This window comes from Pygoscelis adeliae, unplaced genomic scaffold (genome assembly GCF_000699105.1).
Source record: "Pygoscelis adeliae isolate BGI_AS28 unplaced genomic scaffold, ASM69910v1 Scaffold75, whole genome shotgun sequence".
NCBI lineage: Eukaryota > Metazoa > Chordata > Aves > Sphenisciformes > Spheniscidae > Pygoscelis > Pygoscelis adeliae.
Window position 1 is genome coordinate 5,070,041 of NW_008824772.1, and position 24,791 is coordinate 5,094,831.

General features: G+C 51.7%; 2 protein-coding genes and 1 long non-coding RNA gene across 4 annotated transcripts in view; 2 read left to right on the plus strand and 1 right to left on the minus strand.

Moving 5' to 3' along the window:
* The window catches only part of LOC103916688, a 991-nt gene extending 480 nt beyond the window's left edge, over positions 1-511 (plus strand). The window contains exon 2 of the long non-coding RNA XR_663600.1: positions 37-511. This is a non-coding gene — a long non-coding RNA (uncharacterized LOC103916688). The remainder of the gene's footprint in view (positions 1-36) is intronic.
* A 371-nt stretch (positions 512-882) lies between these two features.
* Positions 883-24,791, minus strand: part of ACSF2 (acyl-CoA synthetase family member 2) — a 32,100-nt gene continuing 8,191 nt past the window's right edge. The window contains exons 8-15 of the mRNA XM_009323742.1: positions 24,230-24,321; positions 23,042-23,118; positions 4,062-4,169; positions 3,765-3,916; positions 3,245-3,386; positions 1,518-1,628; positions 1,254-1,322; positions 883-1,158 (exon numbers count right to left, since the gene is read on the minus strand). Coding sequence (XP_009322017.1) covers positions 1,108-1,158; positions 1,254-1,322; positions 1,518-1,628; positions 3,245-3,386; positions 3,765-3,916; positions 4,062-4,169; positions 23,042-23,118; positions 24,230-24,321 — 802 coding nt within the window. The 3' untranslated portion in view covers positions 883-1,107. The remainder of the gene's footprint in view (positions 1,159-1,253; positions 1,323-1,517; positions 1,629-3,244; positions 3,387-3,764; positions 3,917-4,061; positions 4,170-23,041; positions 23,119-24,229; positions 24,322-24,791) is intronic.
* On the plus strand, positions 13,676-21,741 carry CHAD (chondroadherin). Of its 2 annotated transcripts, none has more exons than XM_009323741.1 (4): positions 13,676-14,521; positions 18,164-18,327; positions 18,542-18,687; positions 20,759-21,741. In XM_009323741.1, exons 1-3 carry the CDS (start codon positions 13,742-13,744, stop codon positions 18,681-18,683), a joined length of 1,086 nt encoding a protein of 361 aa, XP_009322016.1. In that variant the 5' UTR covers positions 13,676-13,741; the 3' UTR covers positions 18,684-18,687; positions 20,759-21,741. The 2 variants fall into 2 exon arrangements, with proteins under 2 accessions (XP_009322016.1, XP_009322015.1); XM_009323740.1 differs by having other exon boundaries at positions 20,762-21,741.

Here is a 24,791-nt window from a genome sequence, read left to right on the forward strand (position 1 = left end):
GCCTGACGTGAACCATCCCGTATATTTTTCTTCCAGAAAGCAGGCACGAACTGCGGCCTCGTTGCCCACTTGGTCTGCTTCCATGGGTAGAGCCCACAGTCCAGCTGGGAGATCCCGGATCGAGACGTTGCTGACGCTTCACCTCTCTCCCCGTTGCACCGTTTCCCCCCACCCGACAGAGAAAGCCCCAGTGCCGAGGTGGAGGCCCAGCCGCTAGCCCTGCTCGGGAAGGAAGCAGGAGGGAGACAGCCGGGAGGTCGTCAAGAGTTGGCAGCAACGTTATCTGCTTCCCAGCTGGGGTGGGACACTTCTGCCAGGAAGGAAGAGGAGCTCTGCTCTTCCACTTCTCGGCGTAGTGCTTCATGGTTGGGAGGTACCAAATAACTCCCGTAAAACGCTGTCCCGGGTATGCTCTGCTTCACAGGGCCGATGGGACAGGAACTTTGGTATTTCTGCAAAATCCTTACTCTCTGTCTTGTCCAAAACTACAAAATAAACAACACAAAGTCTACCTTGGGGAAGTTTCTTTGGGGGTCAGAAGGCCCAGGGAAGTTGTGGGAACAGGGCGAGCTATTCCAGCTAGCTTTAGGGGGCCCCTTCCCATGCAAAGTCTCACTTTCTAAAGTCCCTGCCCCTCATTTCAAGCTCATCAGCTGGGTCATTGCACTGGGCTGTGTTGTGTGACCCAGGAGTCTCAGCAGCACCCAAGCAGAGAAGGCATTCACCTACCTTGGGAAGCCAGGCCAGGCTGTTAGGACTTAAAATATCAGCAAAATATCTATCAGCATCTGTTCAAGTACTCTGAAATGGCTGCAGCCAAATTGCTCAAAGAGATGCAAGATTTTAAAACCTTCATAAGGTCTTTCAGTAGCAGGAGAGCACTCCAGAAATAAGCATCCCTTCCTCGCACCGCAGTATTTCTGTTGGCAAAGAAACAAACCCAACTGGGGAAAAAAGGCTCTCTGTTTTATTAAGTAAAAGTGCCATCAGCCTGATGTCAGGGAGAGGAGGTCTCCACCACGTCGCCCAAGGCACAGGTGAAAAGCAGATGCAAAGCTGGCTGAAATGGGGCTGATTTACCCCCTTTTCGGTTCTGCCTTCCCGAGCTCAGAGCTGAAGGTGCTTTTCCATCTGCTCCCTCAACTTGTATTTCTGAATCTGGAATAAAGTGCAGAGAGGAGGAGGAGGAGAGACTCAGACAGGAGACGGGACAAGAGGCCAGGGCTCCTGCCCTGCCCCAGTCCCTCTCTTACCTTGCCCGAGACAGTGAGCGGGTACTGACCCACAAACACAACGTACCGCGGGATCTTGAAATGGGAGATCTGGGAAGAGAAAAGCAACCGCTACGCAACCTGCCGGGAACAGTGTATCCTGCCCAGCTGGTACTACCCAAGCCAGGGCTGGATCCCCAGTTGCTCTAATCCCCCGTACTTTCACCTGCAAATCCCCAGCAGCTACTGGATGTACTGGTCCAGCAGGGAACTGAATTACTGGGCTCAGAGGAGTGGGAGACCCACCTTCCCTTTGCAGAAAGCTTTAATCTCTTCCTCGGTGCAGTCCTGCCCAGCCCTCATGCGGATGCAGGCGCAGATCTCTTCTCCCATCCGCGAATCCTTCACACCAACCACCTGGTTGGGACAGAAGGACGGCGTGACCCCTGGGGACATCCCTCTCCTCCCGCAGGGTATGAGTGCTGGAAAAACAGCGCGAGCCCTGACCCACATCACGGGCTGCTGGAGTCGTGGCGTGGGGCTGTGTAAAGGCAGCTTGAGCCGCCCGACCGTCCCACCGGTGCTTTCTACGTGACGACGAGCCCTCCTGGAAGGACTTCCCAGCCGTTTGCCAGGCGAAAGGTGGCAGAGCAGGCTGGGCACCCGGACGCCAGCACCTTCCTTTGGTTTTGCCAAGTCACGGGAGCGAGTGCTGAGTCAGAGCAGCCAGGCGGCAGCTCATCGTGGGCGCAACATGGACCCGTTATCCCCCTGCGTGCCTCTGCTTCCCCAAAAAACGGGGCAACAGGTTTCACGACCAACAGGGAGACCTGGGAGGCTGCTTCAAGTGCTTTGGGATCTCCAGATGAAACAGCAGGAGAGGGATGAAGTCGAATTATGTTATATATTATATATAATAATATATTAATATATTATTATATATTAATTTTATATTAATTTATATTAATATAATGTTATATATATTTTATATATATTACATGAGGAAAAATTTCTTTATTGAAAGAGTGGTTAAACATTGGACCAGGCTGCCCAGGGAAGTGGCTGAGTCACCATCCCTGGAGGTATTTAAAAGACGGGTAGATGAGGCGCTTAGGGACATGGTTTAGTGAGCACGGTGGTGTTGGGATGACGTTGGACTCGATGATCTTAGAGGTCTTTTCCAGCCTTAATGAATTAAAGGACTATTTGAAACCCTTATAATGGCAGATCTTAGCAGACCACTGCCTGTGACACCAGGAGGTGGGCTTCCCAAGCCTGATCTCTCTCTAAAATTTGCTCACACTATTTCACGAGAGTCCTACTGTCATTCCCTGCCTTGAACCAGTATCTCGAAATCCTAGAGACACGTCAATCCTTTTGAGTCCAGAGCAGTGACAAAGCCCTAGAAACTACATAAACAGGGCTGGTTTGCAACCCATCTGCACTGGGACTGTTCCAAGGAGAGATGCTAGCCTGGCACAGGCACAACACTGACTAAAGTGGTTTATTTATGGGGAAACTTGTCTGGCACAAAACCTGGAGAACAATCCCAGCAGACTGGGAGCAGCTGCTCAGTGCTGCAAATCATTGCTGTCTTGTGAAAGGGTGAAACTAAGTCTCACTCCTCGTCTCCAGGGGCTCATTGGAGGAGTCTTTTCGGATTTAGGAGTTTAGTAATTAATTATCAGTAAAAACTGTCCTTCCAGACTGCTTTCCAAGTAAGAATTTCAGAGGGAGCTATGAAAGTGGACAGGCAGTTTAAAAACTGAAGAATGACAGTCACTACTTTGCAGACGTGAAGCTGGTGCACGAGGGGATTGCCCGAACCGACGTGCCCCATGCCAGGAGCTCTGCCTGTCCCTTCCCTGCCATGAGCCTCTCCCTCCCGCTCGCCGACCAGTATTACACAAAAGGAGACGCTGAAAACAGGGGGAGACAACCAGGTCCCAAGCAGCAGTCCCAGCAGCTTTGTGTACAGGTTTCCCACCACAGGAACCATTGCTGCTCACCCACCCCACCTGCCTCCCGCTCACCTGGACCTCCTCAACCTTGGGATGGGTGTGGAGAAACTGCTCAAGTTCTGCTGGGTAGATGTTCTCTCCTCCCCGAATAATCATGTCCTTGCAACGGCCTATAATTTTGCAGTAGCCGTGCTCATCCAGGCTTGCAAGGTCCCTGCAATGACACCACACTCCTAGTCCTGTCCCAGCTGGGTGGAAGGATGGCTGATGCTCCCACCCAGCCTGGTCTGGAGGCCAGGCCAGGGTATCCGGAGGGTAACGGCTGAGCTGCCACCTGAACACATGGAAGGGATCAAAGAGCTCCTGCTACAGCCAGACACTGCCATCGGCGGCATCCACACGAACATCAGGGCTCAGCGGGAGGCGATTCCTGCCCCTGTGGTGTACCCCCACAACCCCTCCATCGCACCAGCAGCGAAGCGACTATCCCCATCTCCAGGGGCACTTGGCACCGAGGGTTCCGTGCTAAAAGCTGTTCCGAAGTTCCATGGAGAGATCAGACCAGGAGGAGCAGGGCTGTTTCCAGACTCACCCCGTCTTGTACCACCTCTCAGCAGTGACCACTTCGCTCGTCTTGGTGGGGTCATCCCAGTAGCCCAGCATGACGCAGTAGCCACGGATCTGAAGCTCCCCGGGAGTGTTCAGAGGCACAGACTTCCCTGTTTCTGGATCCTCAATTTTTGCCTGCAGTGGAAGAGAAGAAGGGCTTAGTAGGGGACGTCTGAGCCAAATGTGACGGCGTGCCCCAACTCCAGCACCAGGCAGGGAGGACGGACTGAGGTCTGCTGCAGGCAGAGGACCCGGAGCAGGTGGGGAGGGGCACGGTCACCTCTGTGTGGGGAAAGATGTATCCCACCGTCTCGGTTTTTCTGGCGATGCTGTCATTGGGGAATCCCATGAAGGTGACAGGGCTGTTTTCTGTGGTCCCATAGGCAACCTGCAAACACAAGAGGAGAAACATGCCTCAAGGGGAAAGAGGACCGTGCAGCTCCAGGCATGGGAAAGATGAAGCTAGTGATGACCACAGGGGAGAGTGGGGTGGGAGGAGGATGTTCTCCACAAGTCGGTCAGGTCACAGGCAAGCACTGCTCTCCTGGCCCGTGGACGGGGCTCTCCAGACGCTCCTGCCAGAGAGTCCTGGAGAGAGAGGAGCTAAAGCAGCACTGCATCTGTCTGCCATGGCCTCCCTCACCTCCATCGCTGTGCTCCAGACCCTCACCACCCACGACACTTTGGGTGTCATGTACTTTTGACACCCCAACTACTTTTCTTGGAGGACCCCAGGGTTCACCCTCCTCTTTTTTAACCTACGTCTCTCCAAGCCCTGTCCTGTTGACTCCCTACCATCTCTGCCAGACACTGATTTTGCCTCAGTGCCCTTGCAGCCATCTACTCAAGGTGCTGAGTTCACCTTGCATCTTCTACAGCTCAGGGCACATCGGACATCACTTCGGAAAAACCTTGGAGCCAGCAGCGGGCTCCTGTGGGAGACCGCGTGTCCCGCAGCACGGCTGCTTGCTCCAGATCCTTTTGTGCAGACATCAGCTCCTGTAACCCTCATAAACGCATCACGAGGCTGCACAACGCTCGGCGCAGCTGCACTTACAGACTGAAAGCCTCACAGCAGGACAAAAGCTCTCGCTGCTAAACCTCTCTCACCGCTAATCCCAACGGCAGGCTCTGAGTCACCTCAGCTGAAGGTCACTTCTCCTCGGAGGAAAATTCCAGCTCTTTATGCCCAACTCAGTGGCCTGTCGAGACAGCAGGAGCTGGGCAGGAGGTGCTCTGGGCAGCTCTGAGCTGCACCACCAGCAGCACTGCTGGAACTGCTGCTTCACCTCCAGCTCTTGGGAGCTGCGTTTCAGCGGTGAGACATGCCACAACACTGCTCTGGTCTCTCTAACCCACTCGGCACGTCGTGTCCCCTCAGGCAGGGTTTCTCTCCCACCCACTAATGTCACCGGTGGCTACTTTGCTGGGAGAGCACAGCTGGGAAAGGACCGACACGGGAAGCGTTTGCTCCTTTCTCCTCCACACCTTCAGACCGACACGTGAGCAGCTCTGACCCACTGAACCGCAACAGGGCCCGACCATCTTCCTACAGCCTTGGCGGCCAGACCTGGGTCGTGCCTTTAGAGCAAATGCCTGGGCTCCATCGCTGGCTGCAAGGGCACGTCTGCGCGGCCAGGGCTTCTGCACAGTGCTCACCAGACTCCAGGCACCGTGCCCAAAATTAACAAGGGGCTTTGCAAAGGACTATGATGAGGCATCCTGAAAAACATACATATATCCTGAAGGTGCTATACATAATACTGGTGGGAGCACCTGGCACTTTCTGCCGCTTGGGTCTGCTGAAGGATCTCATGTTGGGCACAGTCTGTCATAACGGCTGATGCTCTTGTTTGACTACACCGGGGTCAGCGCGAATCCGAGCTGGAGATTTGCAGGAGCCTCCTCTTAGCCAGGAATCTGGAAGAGATCGTCTCCAGGATGCTGCAGGGACCATCTGGTGCAAACTGCTCTGCTAGGAGCCTGGCAACCCACAGGGAGCGACTGTAAATAGGCTTCTCCTACCAGACGCAACGATAGCTTCCCAGCCGGGGTGGAAACCTACAGTGTCTAATGCTCAGACAGGATTTCTCTCCCACCCACTAATACGAGTCCTGTGGCTGGATCAAATGACTGACGAGACACAAATCCAAGATCTTAAACACTTATTAAAAATCCCAGCGCCTTTGTTTTTTTGTTTTACTCTGCTGGATGAATTGCAATGTTGGTCCCAGGATCCCGGCCAAAGCCCTGAGTCAACCCTTTCTGCCTCTCCAGGTCGCTCCAGCAGTTTAATTGGACACAGCAGCAGGCAGCTCCCTGGCAGGACGATGCTGCGGGTACCGCGGCTCACCAGGATCCTCTAGATGCCTGGCAGCGTGCCGTGTACCCCAAGCACCGGCTGTCTGTGCCTTGGCCGGCGGCTTGTCGCCGTAAACACCCTCACACCCTCAGTAACGGGTTTCCTGACTCGGCCCAGAGAGCGACGTGGGTCTGAACCTCCAGCCTTCAGTCTTCTGCCTGATCGCTGCCTTCCCCTCCCAGCCTGCCTGCACCGGCACCGCTCTCTGCAGCCAGACACCAGGATGTTGCTCCTGACCTTTCCAAGATAGCATTCCTCTCTTGGGATAGTGTTTTCCCCATCTGCGTGCCCAGGACAGAGGCACTGGCTGGAGCAAGCCCTCGTGCCGGCTCTGCTGTCCTTCCCGACCCTCATCTGACACGTGGAGCATCCTCCAACGGCTCCATCGTTCCAGCCCAGCTGTGGCTCGTGGTGCACGAGATGAAACAATGCTTCCACAAAACCCCATACACCAATTTAAGCTTGGAGATATCCACGAAGATTCATAGTTTTCAAGACCCAAAGGGACACTTAGCATCCTCTAGCCTTGTCATCTGGTATAATTCAGTCCAGAAAACCTCACCCAATAATTTCTGCATCAGCTCCATAATTTCCACTAGAGCTATATCTTGTGTCAAAGCAAAGCTTTTCAGAGGCAAGGAGTCCAGCTCGGACCCTTGGCTTTGAGAGGAGCTACAAGAGTACAGAATATAACTGACTGTAAAGCCCTTTTTACTGTGAGGACCACAAGTGACCCCCCCCCCCAGTGCCCAGCACGCAGATCAGTCCTGCCTTCAGCAACGACAAGGACAGCTCCAAAACAAACTGCCACCTAACTTACTCCTACCGACAAGAGATTCATTCTTTGTGAATCCTAAGCCTCTGTCTAAACCAGGAATAAAAAGAACATCTTAGCAGAACTGTGTTTTTTAAAGCACATTTCAAAAACATTTCCTGCTAGCGCTGTTTAAACACTGGCCACTGCAGAACAGGCAAAACAGCCTGAAGAAGGAAGCGTCTAAAAATTAAAAATAAAGTAAAAACAATCAGACTCCAGTCTCTTTAGTAAACATTTGGGAGGCAAACTGATCTGGTGGGGAGAGCGGGGACTCTGAAGACCCTGGGTTTTTCCCAACCGTGACGCTTATTTACTGCATAACTTGGAACGAGTCACATCGGCTCTCTGCTCCTCGGTTTTCCCCCAGCGTTCAACGGCAATAAAAACACCCACTTCCCTCCGCATTCAACTGCTGCTGAAAGGCTGCGATGAAAAGGCTGGCTTCAGGACCACCAGTACCCCAAGCAGGGCTACACTGGGTGGGACTGGAGCAGAAGGTCCTTGGAGGAAACCCCCTCTGGACCTGAACGATGCTCAGGGAGGACCTTCACGTTCCTCATCACCACCCTCTGGTTGTGCCACGCTGGAGGATGATGGCAGGGCTTGAACCACCAAACTGAAGCCTACAGAAATTGAGCTTTACTGAAGACAATATTGGCCTCGGAAAAAAGCAGCAAATTGACCATGAAATAATAGGTATTTTCAGACTTCAAAGAAGGCATAGTGAACAACAGAAAGCAGACTGGCAACCCAAGAGATGTGCTAAGGGACCTCTAACAGACCCTTTGAATCCCTCACAGTGTAACATGCCGGATGGATCTAATTATCCCTAAACCCGTGCTGAGTGCGTTGTCTGCCTCAGATATCTCCACCAAAGTCACCCCCATCCCTTCCCTTCACAGCCAGCTCCAAATCATTCTCAACTGAGCAACGATCTTCCCTCATTCAGCTGCTCTCTACCAAGATCACGCTGAGCGTTGCTGTCCTCTGGGGACATGTGCCTCCTTGCTTTGGAGATGTCCTGCTATCCCAGATTGCGTTGGAATATTCCTGAACCTTCAGGTCAACTTTGCTGCTGCAAAAAAAACAACTTCTGATCACGTCCAGCCTATGTCACACTGAGAGTTCATTTCCTTCCCCAGCAACAGTACCATCTTTGTGTCAAAAACGTCAGGACACAAACAAGCAGGTCTTGTAGGACAAACCTCCAAGGGTGGCCACCCTGTTGGCATTTCTCCCCACCCGGAGAGCTGCCAGACGGTCCCAGTTTGGATGGGGCTTAAAAAGTTCCCAAAAATATCAGGTGCCCAAAGCACCGTCTTTGTGTTGTAGCACGCAATGGCTTTGCCTCAGGAGGAGACCACTGCAAAAATGGCAACCCAGCTTGCCCGGGCCAGAAGACTGCTGCTGAAAATTGACCTCCTGTTATTGTACAGTCAGGACAAACTGCTCCTCGCGGTCTGGAGTTAAAGCTGCCTCTCTTCTTCCCAGGCTGAGCAGAAGTCTTGAGGCTTGCAAGTATTTCCCTAGTCCTGCCAGCATGTCAGAAGCACTGCCCAGTGGCAACCAGCAAAGGCATGTGCAGTTACTTACTGGTTTATCCACAGCCTGATGAAAGGCCTTTGCTATGTAATTAACTCCATCCTCCCTGCTGCTGGGTGCCAATGCATTTAGAAAAAGCAGAATTAAAAGGAAAAAATGAAAGGAAACGTGCAGAAGCAGAGTCTTGCAAGGGTGGAAAACCACTGGTTTGGGGCTACCTGAATGCTCAAAGCTGCTGTAGAAGGAAACTCAGCAAAAACCAAGGGGCAGAGGTAACATCCCCACGGATTTGGAGAGCTCAGCTCCCACCGAAGACATGGCTGGAAGTCCAGGATCTTGTTGCTTCCATGCTGCATTAAGTGTTCTCACAGCACGTTCCCATAGCTTCTGCAGCTACTGAAACCACCTATTCGTCAGGTCCTCCCCAAAAATGAGGTGGAATGGGATGGGGAGGTCTCACTTTGGCTAAGGACAAGCAGGGAAGTTGTCACCGAGTGGAGCCGATTTTCCATTTTGAGAAGAGGGGGGGACTCATGGCTGGGGAGCGTTTGGGAAAGTCAGCAGCCTTGCATGGATCAGTTGTGTTCTGCAAGGGAAGAAAGCTCCACTCTTCTTCAGAGACTGCAAGAGCTGCAGAGAGGACAGCAGCCCTGGGCAGAGCAGCAGGCTGCTAGGGGATGCCCGGTGCCTTGCAGGGTGGACGCGGCAGGGCCGGGGAGAGGCAGCAAGGGCCGGGTGAACTTCACAGGAGAGGCCAAGAACATCACGCAGCAGCTGCTGGGATCAGACAGAAGGGAAGGGTGGGTGGACATCAACAGGGAGCCAAACTGGCAACATATCAATGGGTGGAGGCTACGCTACCGTGGAAGAAAACCATCAGAAGGAAGGAGGTGCACCCACCCCACCTCCTCCGGCTCAACAAGCAGCCTGGGCCCCCTCACCACAGTGAAGGGTACCCTTCAAGCATGTCAAATAGAAACGATAACTCAGGTCTGAACTCAGAGCCCCAGATGCCACCGTCGCTGATGGTTTACTTGCACATCACTGAAAGCCAGGGATTTATCAGGTACTGCCTGGAAGAGGGGGGACCCTGGAGACCCTCTGGGGGTCCCCATGCCCACCCACCAGGGCTCCTCAAACACTTCCCGGAGGGTGTTCCACGCTTGGGACAACTCCCCTGGACACTGCAGAGCTTGCACCTTCTCCCACCCTGCTCCCTCCAGAGCAGAGGCAGGGGCTCAGCTCCGCAAGGGCTGGTGCTGTGCAGGCTGCAGACAAGGACAGCATGTGCAACCCAGGGCACCTCCCCAAGCTGCCTGGGCCCTCGCCTCCAGCCTGGACCTCAAGACCAGCTACACTGGTGCCACTTCAAGAAGGTGATTGCTAGCGTGCGCTGACATACAAAATTAGATCTGGATCCCCTTAAAATCTACAGAATCAGGCTTAAGTGAGCAATGGAATATTTTAACATGGAGTAACACACGTGCAGCTGTCTTGATATGCCAGAATTATCAGTACTAACAAAAATAAAGATTAAACATGGAAAAGACCATCTCCAGTGTTGTATCAAAACAGTTCTGACTTGCAGCACCAAAGAAACACCCCAAATCTATATTTATACTGTTTCAAAAACTGTATTTATTTGCTTAGCCCACAACACCTCCAAGAAGGAGAGGAGGGGAGTCCAGCATCTGCAAATTACCAGGCACCGGGAATGTTTGCAGAACTGTTAAATCAATTAAGAAAGAGAGGATGGCAGGATAATCCTGCCTCTTCTGCGATGTCCTAGCAGCGCCGGTCCCAGGGGACCTGCGAGGTACGGGGCTGGACAGGACCCAGCTCACTGCGGTATCCCACCGCGGCAGAGGGAACACCGACACTGCTGCCATTGTCACAGCCAGACTACGAGCCACCCACGAGCGGGACCCCAGGCGAGCTTTTGAGGATCACTGGACTTTTGCTGGCCAGCCGAGGGCTGCGAAACCCCGTGTGGGAAGACCAGACCCCGCCAGCGAGCAGCTCAAAACACAAACAGCTGGGAGCCCAGGGGCGAGGTGCCAGCTGTGGCAGAGCCCCCCCAGCTCCCGCCACAGGAATGCGCTCACAGAGGCATGGAAATCAAAAAACATTAGGGGAAAGAACTTCCTTTTATTCAACATTTGTGCCTGGAGAAATGGAGCTGAGAAGCAGACACCTTCCCCCCAGTAGCACTGCCCTGCTGCCACCCCACCGTGGGACCGAAAACAACCCGGCATCCACCTAACCCCTGCTGCAGGCACTGGGCTGGCGGGGAGCCCTCGGGGTAGGGATGGCTTCCCACCTTGCACCGGCATTGTGGCAGTCACGGCGTCTTTGCGAGGAAGCTACGGGTCTCACCCCTGTCCACAGCCTGCCTGCTCCAGCCACAGCACACACATCCCGGCAGGGAGCGCGTCCCTGTCCTCAAAAACCTGCAGTCTCAGGCAGCAAAGAGATAAAGGGTAGAAGAAAGGGAAATTTATCCTCAGAGGAAGAAAGGTGAGACGACGGTTTGAGGTTTGGGCAGTTTAACCTCTGAAAAGGGTCTTGTTCCAGAAATACACATGGGTGGGATGTATTTATGGATGGAGTTTGCAAGGCCCTCACCAGCTTTTTGCTCCAATCTGACCCACGCTGGCAGAAATCTCTGCAGAAGCGATAAGCTGTCAGCTGGTATTTTTTGCAAGGGGATGGGAAAACCAAGTATCAGACATCAGCTGCACTCAGGGAGGGAACACAGATACACTACCTAGCTTCAGTGTCCAGCAGAAACAGGCTGGATTTAAAGTCTCACCCATCAGTTGCTCTTGCACAGTATAGCTGGTACGTAACTGCAGGAATTGTTCATCAAATGATTACAAGTAAGACTAAGGTGGTTGAACCTGCTCAGAAAGGAAAAAAAAAAAATAATCAGTGGATAGAAGATGATGCTTTAGAGGTGACACAAGTAAGACTAAGGTGGTTGAACCTGCTCAGAAAGGAAAAAAAAAATAAATCAATCAATCAGTGGATAGAAGATGATGCTTTAGAGGTGACTTTTTTTTTTTCCAATCATTCACCCAGCTCCCTGTCTGAACTTTACGAGCAGCACACACTTAAGAGGCACTCAGTCCTGATCAACCTGGAAAGGCAAAGGAGGCAAACACGGAGGGTTCTTCTATCTACCTCCTCTTCCGCTGGTCTCAAAAGTCCTGACCAAGACACTCAAAGAGATATTCCAGAGATCAAAGCACATGCATGACCACTGCGGTGCCTACTGAACCAGGCATAAGCAAGAATACCGTTGTTTTGATCAAAGAGTTGTAAATCCTACAGTAACTACAGTAGTGAGTCCTGCAGGAGGTCCCTCCAGCAGGAGCCTGGAGCTCCTACAGTCAGAGCATCTCTCCGGAGATGAGGCAGGAGAAGCACTTGGTGCTGAGGCGCGTGGCGAGGCCCCAGCTGCTCAACAGCAGGGCATTGCACCTCAGGGCTGACAAACATTGGAAGCCTGGCACGGCCTGGTTTGCACCGAGGTCCCACATTACATCATCATTCGGCCAACCCCATCTGCCCCACAGGCTCACCAGAACCTACATTCACACCGCAGAAGCCCCTTTTCTCCCCCAAATTAGTCATGCAATGAAAACACCGTTCAGACTGACAGCTGCCGACCACGGCGCGGGCTGCCAGGCAGTTTGCATAACACCGTCCGGAGCATGCTCAGCAGTGCCGGCTAATTCCTCATTGCAACAATGGAAAAACCCAGAAATCTCGGTGAATAAGCCAGTCTGTGTCCTAAGTCAGCCCTTGGATTTCCTCCCTTTCTTGAGCCTGTCTCGCCTCTGCAAAAGCTCCGCTGGGGCTCTGCAGCCAGCCTCAGGAGCAGAAATCTCAACAAGCTCACAGTTATGTGCTCGGCTCTCAGCTGTTTGCTGCAGCCAGGAACTGGCTGGAAATCAGTTCAAAATGTTCCACTTCCAAACCCCACCCCACAACCCCTGGATCTCGCTCTTCACACTCACAAAAGCAGGCACTGGGGCTTTTAACCGCTTTGCTTTAGCCTTCTCTATTGGGAGAGCAAGGGACATCCCCTGCGTTGTTAACTCGCCTCTGCAACTGCTACCCCAAGACAGGAGCCAAGGCAGACCCTAGTCCCAGCTCCAGCAGTGGTTTCCCTGCTCTGCTACTTCACCATCCCTTTACCAATGCCTATGCCTTTCTTTCCCTGTCCACAGCTTTGCCTCGAGAGCCACAGGCATTGCCATCCACCTCATCTGAGCCGGGCATGCAGCAGGGCACCGCTGCCCGGCGTTTCATATCCACCACCCATGCCCCACCGCTTCCCCGCAGGCTCTGCCGCTGGCCCATCCCTTGCTGGAAGGCAACAGCCACTGCTCCACAGTGCCACGTGCTGAGAAGAAACACCCTCACACAGGTCTCCTGGCCATGACCATGGATGTGTCACACAACTGCTCATAGGAAAAGACGCAGCAGAAATTAAGACTGTCTTTGCTCTCCCTTTCTTGGCCAACTCCTAGGTGCAGTCTAGATCTGGAAGTCATCAATGGAAGTTTTGCATTGCAAGAGCAACTACAGCTCTGTTGGCCTTTGGCATGACCCCATATCGCTCCCATCTTCTCCCATCCCTGCTCAGGCAAACTCCTTTGAAATCAGCAAGACAAGATCCCTCAAAAGCCTTCCTCTGTTGATAACAGGACAAGGTGCCTCTCCCCAAACCAGCCGAGGCTAAATACAGCCCAGGAGCCTGCTGAAGGCTTCGGCACGAGGTGGCTGCGGAGCACAGCAGTGCTCCCTGCTATGCCGTTCAACCAAGACAGGTTGTTTTTCTCCCCACTGATGAATCTGGGCCCCGCTCGGCGCAGCGGGGTCCAGAGAGGTTCCCCACAGAGCAGGTCTGCATTTGTTCTCCCTGACCATTTGACTCCCTGTTGCACAGAGGAAAACTACCTCTGCACAGTCGCTTCGGCAGCGGGGCCGGGCAGGACCACAGACACTCCTCTGCCTGGTGCCAAGGGGTTAAGCTCACAGCAAGTTCCCAAAGCCAGTTGCTTCCAACTGGCTGCTGCCTGCGGTTTGTGGGAAGGGATTTTGCTTTTTAATAACATTATAAATAGGGCTGTGTTCAGCATGCTACAATCCCAGTTACTCTCTCTCTCCCACCCATCTCCCTCCTCCTCCTGCTGCTTCTCTTCCCATCACGCTAATTCCAGATCTGACCATGAATCGGTCAGGCTTCTTCTTCAGTGTCCTCAGCCTACTGGCATGTCTTGCCTCCATCGTGCAGGCATGCCCCCCGAGCTGCCACTGCCACGGTGGAGACCTGCAGCACGTAATCTGCGACAACGCGGGGTTGAAGAAGATCCCCAAGGTGCCTGAGCAAACGCGGCTTCTCAACCTGCAGAAGAACAACTTCCCCGTCCTGCCGACCAATGGCTTCCGTGACATGAAAAAGCTGGTGTCCCTGCACCTCCAGAGCTCACGGATCAAGGAGATCTCGACCGGAGCCTTCCGGGGGCTCAAGAGCCTGGTCTACCTCTATCTCACTGATAACCAGATCAGTGTCATAAAGCCAGGAGCCTTCGATGACCTGTCTGAGCTCACCTACCTGTACCTGGACCAGAACAAGATCCCAGACCTACCCAAAGGGCTCCTCTCCCCTCTTGTCAACCTCTTCATCCTGCACTTAGGCAGCAATAAAATCCGGGAGCTGAAGCCGGGGGTCTTCAATGGGGCTAAAGACCTGCGCTGGCTCTTCCTCTCTGACAACTCCCTCACCAACCTCCTGCCTGGGGCTCTGGAGGACGTAGAAAACCTCGCTGTCCTCCACCTGGACAAGAACCAGCTGAGCAGCTATCCTGTGAACGCAATGAGTAAGCTGAGAGTGCTGGAGGAACTGAAGCTTTCTCATAACCCAATTGAGGTCATCCCTGACAATGCCTTCCAGTCCTTCGGGCGTTACCTGCAGACACTCAACCTGGACAACATGAAACTGAAGAAGGTGAGTCTCTTTCCATTCGTTCCAGATAAGAAACACGGGGCTTCTCCTTTACAAAGCCCTGGGTTTGCTGCCCCTCCCTTGCAGAGGAGGGGGGAAATGCAGGTCTGCAGGCTCTGCAGACAGCGAGGCACTGGCCAGCTGATAACACCCCTGACACGGCCCAAACAAGGGATGAGAGAGAGTACTCCACCCATCTGTTGAGTTATTTTATGCAAAACCAAATTATCTGGAGCTGATCAAACTCCTTGGAAAGGCAGCACATTCCCTCCCAAGCTGGAGGTGACACCAGTCATTGAGAAAGGTATTTGGGGTGCTCCAGGACAATTAGCAACCTTCCACCATCCCAGACACAAGGCGTGGGATGAGAGGCGAGCCTCTGCCTCGTACTTGAGGGACTGAGGGGCACTGTCACCTTGCAGAGCTGAACTGCTCTGCCTCCTTCGTTCAGCCTGGGTACCTGTCGTAGGTTGGGAGGGGGAGGCTCCTCGGGAGGGCTGTGAATAGCAGCGGTTTCCTACCCACGCCTTGCAGACAGGTAGGCATACAGACCTTCACCTTCACCTCCCCCCATACCTCCCAACTTTACACATTATAAAAAAAGGTTTGTTTATTGATGCTCTCTCAAAAGGAACCCTCGCAGCATCATACAAAGGGGCCCTGTTCCCACTGGAGAGGAGGAGGGACATTCAGGTATCCCAAATGGCAAAACAACCCCCTTCTTCTGTGAGAAAGCATGATCCATAGGCAGGAGCATCACACTCAGGGAATCACTTGCATCGGGACCTCCGCAATGTCGGGCGGTGCAAGAACAGAAGCAAGCACAGTGCAAGAAAAGCTGTTGCAGCCTGATGTCCTAGGTGCACCCCACATGGCTGGAAAGGGAGGGTGCTGCAGCAGAACAGTCCCCCCTGGGATGATGCTTTGCCAGGAAGCCCAGAGACACAGGGCATCCAGGTAGGGCAGGCTCGGACTTCATGGCAAAGCAACACCCACCACACGCAGGAAGATGTGATGAAAAAGAGAATTTCTTAGCAACAAAGAGCGACTCAGAGGGCCTCACAGGGATGAGCAGATCACCTGAAAGCTACCAGGAATAGAGAACACCAGAGTTTTCAAGGGGATATAGCAGCCCAAAATGCTCAAAAACTGGAATTACAGCTTGCCCAGGTGGAGAACAACACTACCTAAAACAGCTCGGTAGCACTCAGTCAGTATTTAAGCCCTTGTCCACTCTCAGCACTAACCTCTCCAGGATGGGAGTAAGCAAACTCGGCACTTGAAAACAATCTACTGACTTCTCTAGGTAAGACCTCAGACATGCTGCCTCAGCACTTTTGTAGACTCAGTTTTAAGGCATTTTCATAATGCACAAGTCAAAAATTAAAGCTTAAATTTGTACCAGCTGTAGAGACATCAGAGCCCCAAGTTATATATCGAAGAAATTAGACTAACCCATGATGCTGGGGTGCTCCAGGGAATTAAGTGTCCTTGGACTGGCCAAAAAGCAAGGGTTAACAACTCTAGCCAGCAAAAAAAGACTTTCTTCTTTTCAGTGACCACCTGTGGACAGGACATTTAAAGGCTCTTCTGCAGCCAGATGCCTCCTTTCCTCCCCAACAGCCCAGTAAGACACCAGTTTATGGGATCAGCACTAACAGGGGTGGCTTCTGCAGCTTTAGGGCTTGCCTTCTTTTTCAGGAAAACAAAGCTCCCATCCCAGCTCAGAGTTTTCTCTTCAAATTTCAAAGGGCTCGTATCCAAATGGCCCACGCATGAACTTTGCACTGCTAGGAAACATCTGAACACAGAGGCCTCATGACATAGGAAATCAGTACCAAATACTTTAAATGCCACTGGCATCTTGACTGCAGCTCTTTGTGCTTCACAAAAATATTGTCCTTAGCCATTCCCTGCACGGCTGCAAGATTTTCAAGCTGATCAAGTGCAAAACCCTTCCACACGAAGCTATCCCAGCCTATATTGCACTTGAGCAGGACGAGGAGAGCCCTCAGGCTGCTCTGCAGCTCCAGCACACAGCTCCCCTTCACCACCAGCATCACGGACCCACACCAGTCACTTGCAGGGCTGCGTCGCACAGGCCAGGATCCACCGCATACATCAACAAGAAACCAGGCAATGCAGATCCTGGAAGCTTTACGTACGCCCCTCTCTATGTATTTATTGCAAAATAAATTACAGCAGCAATCCTCCATCTAAATAAGGGGAAAATCACCAGTTTCTTTACAAATGCATGCTCTGGCAGGCAGCACAGCAGCTGTTACCAGCAGATGTGAACTCTTCTTATGGGGCTGGGAGAGGAATGAGCAGCTGAGACAGTACACCACTGTCCAAACCAGAACACGGCCAGGCTACCGCCCCGCTGCACGGCATGCCAGCATCTCTCTGAGCAGCTCCACTATCAGCACAGTAAAACCTACCAAGGTCAGCTGGGTTTTGGGCCACAGAGGCCAGCACCGCTGACTGTCCGACAGCTACAGTGGTCTGGAATTCTTTTAGCTAAGCTCTAATCCTATCCAACATTGCTTAATTTGGAAGATGACAAAAGTTCACAGCTTAAAATAGTGCGTTTCCTCTGTCAAGCTCTCTAAGCTGAAAAGCTTGAACACACCCTGATGGTCCTGTCTGAATGCGAGCTTCTGGCCAGAAATGGGAGCACAGGTCCGTGACTGGGGGGGGCAGGTCTGGTAGACATAGACCTAGCTAGACCTAGACCTCCTCTCCACCCTTTTGAGAAAGCTTTCCCCTGCTTTGAGAAGGGGGAGAAACGGTTTGTCATAGCCAAGAGGAGCTTTGTGCTTTGTCAATGACCCCCTCTCCAATTCATCACTGCCAAGGAAGTTTGTGTTGAGGGGTTTGCTTTCAAGAAGAAAATCTTTCCAACCTGAGTAGCCATGGGCTGAGAAAAGCCAGGGATGAGGCCTCAGGGAAGAGAGGAGAGGGCTGCACAGCTGGGTTTACAGCCTCCCTCCTCTCTTTGGCAGCTTTTTTAAGGGAGGCTCTCCCTTAAAGCCTGCCTGTTAATTGAGAAGAGACAAGTCTTGCAGCATCCCTTGCAAACAACCCGCTGGAAATGAGGAAAAAAAAAAAACGGAGGAGGTTGAGGTGCTGGAAACCTGCCTCTATTTCTACACTGCTCAGATGCCAAGTGTAACTTTCCACTCGGAGCCCCCGGGCACTGCCAAAGTCTACAGCCCCTTCAGACGCCACAAACACTCCCTCCTTCAGCCATTCCAGGACAGGCAAGGCAACAGGCGCTGGGAGGATTTCCAGCCTTGGAAAGGAATACACCCAGAAAATATCTTCATTTAGAACAGAGAAGCATGGCTCAAAAATAAAGAGGGCTGCCAGACTTCACTTTATATAGGGATGTGGCTGCAAAGACAATCCCGCGTGGACTGGGGATGTAGCTCTCCTCAGGCAGGAGACTCCATCACCCATGAGCCCACCAGCCTGATGCCTCTCTTAGGTGTCCAGAGCTTCCAGCGAGCCAGGACCCCCTTCCACTACTCCTTCTCTTGCTCTTTCCATGCTTATGCCACTGAAAGTCTTGAACAGAGGCACTCAGGTTTGAAGTCCCCTTGCCTAACTCAGTGTTCCTCACCAGAAATCTTTGTGCTTTAGTTTGCAGACAACGCGTTTGCCGGTGTGACCGTGCTGAAGACCGCTCACCTGGAGAACAACCGGCTCACCCAGCTGCCCCGCAACTTCCCCTTCGACAAAATGGAGACGCTGACACTCTCCCGAAATGCCTGGCACTGCAACTGCCAGCTAGCACATCTGCGCAAGTACAGCACCATGCGCCCCTTCCCTCCCCACCTTCCCTGGGGTCTCCTTGGGGGTCCCCCCCGAGCCGTGCCAGGCAAGAGGAGGCTGCTGAAGGCTGCACATGTGCTCAGCAGCTCTCTCTCCAGCCTGCCCTCTCCGTTCATGGTATAAGTGCTGTCCATGATGGTTTGTACCTCTTGTAAACTCCTGGTCTTCTTTCTCCCCGTGTCCCAGGTGGCTGAAGGGCAATCGCACCCGCACCGAGGATACCTGCTCTACGCCCGCACAGTACCGGGGGCAGTCCATCAGAGACACCCCAGCCCTCCGCACCTGCAAGCTCCCCACCAAGAGGTCCAAGAAGGGAAGCCGCCATTAAACACGTAAGATAGTTCATAGAGCCACTTCCTACCGGTAGCTTTTAGTCTGACCTACAGCAAACCCTGATGCCACCAAAGGTACAGGGACTTTTGTCTCTGACTTCAGTGACGCTAGGGTTCGGCTCAAAACAGCTCATCCATTCACCCACCGATGCCTCCGCTCAGAGCTGCTCCCTCTCCTGGCAATACTGGGCTCCCAGAGCAGACAATCTGCCTGGAGCACTGGGGATGGAGTCAACCCTGTAAAACAAACACGGGGCTAAAGACAGGCCTGGGGCAGCAAGTAAGGGTGAAACGTGTAATTAAGCGTCAAAACAAGGGTGGATTTAGCCCACTCTTACCCTGAGCTGGGATCACACACGCTTTACTTTCCCAACCGATTGGAGATGCTCAGCCTTTTGCCCTAGTAAAGATCCTCCGAGTCTGGTTTGAAATGCAGGGCAGGGCATTGCTGGGAAATCTGGCCCCAGGCTACCCAGCCCCTATGAAAATAGACGTCTTCCATAAGGAGTAGTTCTCAGTCCAGCACCTGCCTTTCAGCAACTACAATTCCCATCCTAGACACTCAGGTATTTAAAAACAAGGGCTAATGCCTTCAAATGAGTGTCCCAGAAGAGGAAGGTTCGAGACGGCAAATATTCTTTGAATAAAGTGTTCTGGGCCAGAAGGTGATTCAGAGACAGGGCTGACTTTCCCTTGAGCAATGAGCTTGCTGACTTCTACCAAGCCAAACAGCAGTTGTGAAAACCTATCACACAAACACCTTCCACAACTGGAAACTACCAAGAGTATTAAATTCAGTGCACAGAGTAGCAGAAAAGCCACAACTGTCATCACTCCATCCCAAGGATTTTACTTTTCCCATCCCAGCAATAGGTCTGGAGCTTGTACGGATTCCAAAGGACTTTGGACGAGCCTGCAAGTTTGTAAGCTCTTGGGAAAGGGACCTTTGCTCATTTTGTTAAGTAAAGTGCAGTGACCCTGCGCTGCACTCTATGAACAAGGGTTGTCACTGTGCCCTTTCGTAACAGAAAGGACGAGGCAGAAGCCCAAAGCCCAGCTATGGCCATTTGGTCCCCAGTTCACTAAGGATATGCACAACAGGATGGAGAAAGTAAATTTAAGACCAAAATGTCAGGGATGATGCCAGCTGCTCCACACCTTCCTAAAGTGGTTATTTCTCTTGCAGTGCCAGAGGTTTTATGGATTAGAGATGGAAATACCAGTCATTCCATATAGGGCGGGTAAAGTTCCACTCTAAGGACGGAAAAACTTCAGTTTGAAACCACAATACTTAAATGTATTTTATTTACAGGTCTGGCCCTTCTTAACCTTCTCTCCCTGCCTGAACTCAATTCCAGTTCACTCCTCCATGATGAGAGTAAGAAAGCCATGACAATAATACCTGTTTTTTCTATAGCACCTTCCACCCAACTCTCTCAAACAAGTTTACGAGTGTTAATGAAATAGAAAACTATTTATTCCAGTCTCGCAGAAGACAAAGCTCGGTACCTTCATATGTGAGTGCCAAAATGCAGGCACACAAACCCACTCCAGTGTGGTGACACGATTTTAAAGTATATGAAGTACCTCTGACTTCACCGTGCACCTCTTGAGAGCCAGGCAGCTCTCTCAGATGTCAGCTATGGGGGTCTGTATTTCAGGGATGACCAGTGACTTGGGTCACTGACCACATTTCAGATGAAAAGCTGCTTGGCAGTTTCTAAAAATCTACCTGCCCTGGATTTCCATAACTGGGGCACCAAAGTAATTCACTGCTCTTGAAAATTTCGCTCTTGGGTTTTTTCCTCTATGAAGGAAGTGCTCACTGACCATCAACACTTTGGGTAAGATACTCAAGAGTCACATAGAGAGTTGGCAGAAGAGGTCAGAGACAGGACTAACCCATCTCCTCTACTGTGGGAACTTGCAATGGCTCCTTGACTCCTAACTCTTCACTTTCAAGTATGGGCTTCATTCACTCACTGTAAAAATAAACAGACAAATGCTAGAAGTTTACTGATCCGCTTGAAAAATCCCCTTAAACTTGTGGCCTTCTCATTTTTTCCCCTAGCAGGCCCCGGTATGGCCTGTCCTGGTGACCGGTCACTTCAACCATCAGAAAACTACTGACTTCTGAGTCCTTCCTTAAGCTTCTCCTACCTGTCGGGAAACATTTCTGATATATCCGAACACCTCCAGCCTCCTCCGAATCCCCGCTTCTCTGCTGATCGCAGGATGGAATCCACCTTTTCAATCTTTTCCGACATCTATATATTTTAAAAGAGGCATTTTTAAAAACTAAACTATGCATGACCATACTAAGACAAGCTAACCTAGATCCTGCCGGTAAAACACAGTCATCTTTCCCAGAGGCAACGTAACCCACGTCCCCGATCAACCAGTTGGTCACTGTCTCTCCCCTTCCAGTGGAGTGGAAGCGAGTGGGAAGGTAGGAGCATCCCTCCCCCAGCTGCTTGATCAGGAAAATTGGTCTCAAGCCATGCAAAGAGATTCCTCTGCCTTCCCACGGAGGGGATCCCTGCAGGCCAGGGCTGAGGGGGATAGGTGAAGCAGTGCCCAAGAACCGGTGGCCCCAAGACCGAGCTGCCCTTTCACGCCAAAAGGCAGCAATCTCTCTAGGTTGGCCAGAGATCATTTAAGTGAAGCAGTACTGGGAAACCCCGAAACTGAAGCCATCTGAAGACTGGATTCCCTCCCACGCTGTGGGGTCTACCAAGACGCATGTACATCCGAGAGGAGGTGTGCACCGTGCAGCCTGGCGTGGGCACCCCTCCTCTTCTCTCTGCCCAGAGGATCTAGCAGGACACCAGGATGACTGTGGTTTATTGTCACGGCTATTACAATACCACAGTTGCAACTTAACTGTGTTTTTTAATCCTAAAGAGTTATATAAATATATGTATATTTATTCCTCTGTAACTGAGTGTAAATGACCTTTAAGAGGGTGAAAACTCCTCTGTCTCCTATATAGAAATCAAATTGTATATTTTCTTATGTACATCTTCTGTATAAAGCTCTTGCTGCAAAGATGAATTCAACAAGTCTCCCTGTGTCTGTCTGAAGGCTGGGGGATCAGAAGTAACACGAGACCGGTGGTACAAATATAGACTTAATCCTCTTTATCCTACGGGCAGAGCAACTGTTTAGGAGGATTTTATTATTTCTCTTTCTACAAAGCAGGAAGATGTGACACCTAATGAGTCCTGGGCACTTGCAGCAATGTCTGAAAATATTTTGTGAGGCCAAACGCAAGCCTACTATAAAAATAGGTAGCTGTCACCTGACAGAGTCTGGGCAACGGCACTAGGGCTGTCCCTGGTGTTTTCAGCTCGGCATTAAGAGCATCACATCCAGGAAAAACCCCTGGCTGCCTCTGAGACGGCTCCAGGACAGACGCCCTGGACTCCCCTGGTCCACAGCAGAGCACACAGTCGTCCCTGTAAAACCCTGGTGCTGGTGCGGTCCGGGTCTGCCAAGAATAACACGCCTAATCTGACTCCCAGCCCCGCGTGTTAAGCCATCACAACAGTCTGCTTCCTCAGCATTTGCGAGCAGCGTGGCACTGAAGTTATTTCCTTTAAAGCAAAACAAAAAAGTCCTTTTTTGGCTCAGGCATCCACTCGCAGGCACACACGTGCAGATGGCAGGACCTGCCTACGAAACGTGTCACCTGGAGTGCCATCGACCCCCTTGCTGGTGGCCTGTCCCCCTCCACATGCAGGACATGCCGATGCTCTTGCACAGGCCAAGGGTGCAGGGACACGCGATGGAGCAGTAGCACGCATGGTCCGACACGTGCTGCCCTTCTGGCAACGCAATGCCTGGTGCTGCACGTGTGGATGGTCCCATCCCCACGTTCAGACTCAAACGCGTAGCATGCAACAAGGTTTTGTATCTGCATGCAGTCCAGGATGGTGAAAGAAACCCGACAGCTCCGCAGCAAGATGAACACGTGCACCCACCCACACCGATACAAATCAGCAACGCCTCTTCCATAATCGTTCATCCTTGCAGCATGTACAACAGGAGGGTTCATAAGAGCTTTGAAAAGCACCACCAGAAGCTCAGTTTACAACACTGAATGCAATGTCTTCTCTTCTTACAAAGCTTCCTCCACAGACACCCCACCGGCAACCAGGCAGATTCCCCCTTCTTCCTCCCAGCCCCTCTATACCTTCACTCCTCTGCCTGGCCTTGCACCCGCAGTCCCATCACGCCTGATCCCAGCAGCTCTGGCACTGCCGGGTACCGCTGCGGTGCAGAGGTGCCCAAACTCAGGGTCTCAGCACGACAAACACCACTTGTAGCTCTAGTCACAGCAACCATGACTCACCACGATCTCTGGCATGTGCATCTTGGTGATAATCATCTTCATGATCTCAGGGGGAACAGGAGAACCTGCAATGATTCCTGGAAGAAAGAGGAAAAGATGACCATCCTGGAAACCATCTCTTTACTCCCAGGAGCAGTCCCTCAGAAGGTTCTGCACTCCCAGATTTAAATGCTGGCAAGACCTTTGGGATACACTGGTTCCTGTCAAAATACTTTCTATTTTTATGGATACAGACCCTAGTTATTCTAGAAGCAAAGACTGCAGCAAGGCCAGTTTACCTGAATGAATTAAGGGTTGGCAGTTCACTCATTAGGAAAATAAACTCTATAGCACAAACCTAGTCCAAGCTGCAGTTCCCAAAAAGGAAAGATTCAGAGCAGAAAGAGGCACAGATTTTTAGCAGGACAAATCTTCCCATCAATCATCACCACCGTAAAACCAAAAACCTTTCCTCCTGCCTTGCACAGAGCAGCCCTTTTGGGAGAGGGCAGATCACATTTTCACCTGTTCCATCCTAGGATGACAGAGCAAAAGAGCAGGGTAATATATAGGCTTTGCTGGGGAACAAGATGAGACAGGATCATTTTTCACATAGCAGAGATGATTAGGTAATCTGCTTAAATGTTTCTTTATGCTCCAGCACCATCTTCTCTCCGTGCTGTTATTGCCTCGAAAGGGCTGGTGGTCTCCCCGTTTCAGCTCAGCTATTTCCGAGGCTGCTGGGACAAGAGAGAAAGCTCCAGCACACGTTATCACACCCTCTCCAGTATTTAGATGAATGACTTCAAAAACAGGCAGGAAACTTTAGGTGAGAGAAATCACAGCGTAGCTCTGCTTTAGGGACCAGCCTAAAGCACACAAAGCATCTGCTGCCACACGGTGGTGGCTGGTGAGATGAGAGTCAAGCAACACCAGGCTTCCCAGCTCCCCGATCTGGCAGATAAAAGAGAAAGGTCCTTCCCCGATCTGCTTTAAGATGAAAGAAATCTTAAAAATGCATAATTCTAAAAACCCAAGGAAAGGAAACGTGGCATCAAGTTAACAGTGAAACACAAGGCTTGTGCAACTAAACTCTTCCCTCCAGAAGAGCAATTTGGGATTTGCTCGCAAAGCTTAATATAGCCTCCCAGCAGGGAAGCAGTAATATCCAGTTTCTCGGGATTTTTTCATTTGAGCTGTCAGACTTACCTCCCCGGAGAGTTGACAGGTCATAGGAGTCAAAGTCCGGCTGGGAAAGCATGTCTATAAACATAGTTGGTGTGCCATGTAGAAAGGAGCATCTTCAGGAAGGGGAGAGAAAAGGCAAAGCTGCAGAGCTGGGACCAGGGGTGCCCCAGCTCCGCACCCCACCCCGTCCCATCGCGCACGGGGCTGCGGAGCAGCAGGCGCAGCAGATGCGCTCTTCATCCATGCACATATATATATTTTTATACATATGTATGTGTAAGTGTGTATTATGCAGACACAGCGATAGCTCTTGTTTTACAAGCTACACATGAAGAACAAGCTGGAACTGCAACAATCTCAGCAGCAGAGCTGGACGCGGAGAAGGAGGGCAGGTGGTTAGGTGTAAAAACACACCAGTCACAGCAAACCAAGACAACGCTACGCTTTCCAGCCAAAGGTCTACAGTCACCTGAAGGATCCCTTATTTTTGGGAAAAGAGAAGTGTGACAGACTCCCAAGCGCAGCTGAAAAGGCAGGATTTAGGCTCCTGAAGTGCCTGCGCAAGTATGTGCACCAGCAAACC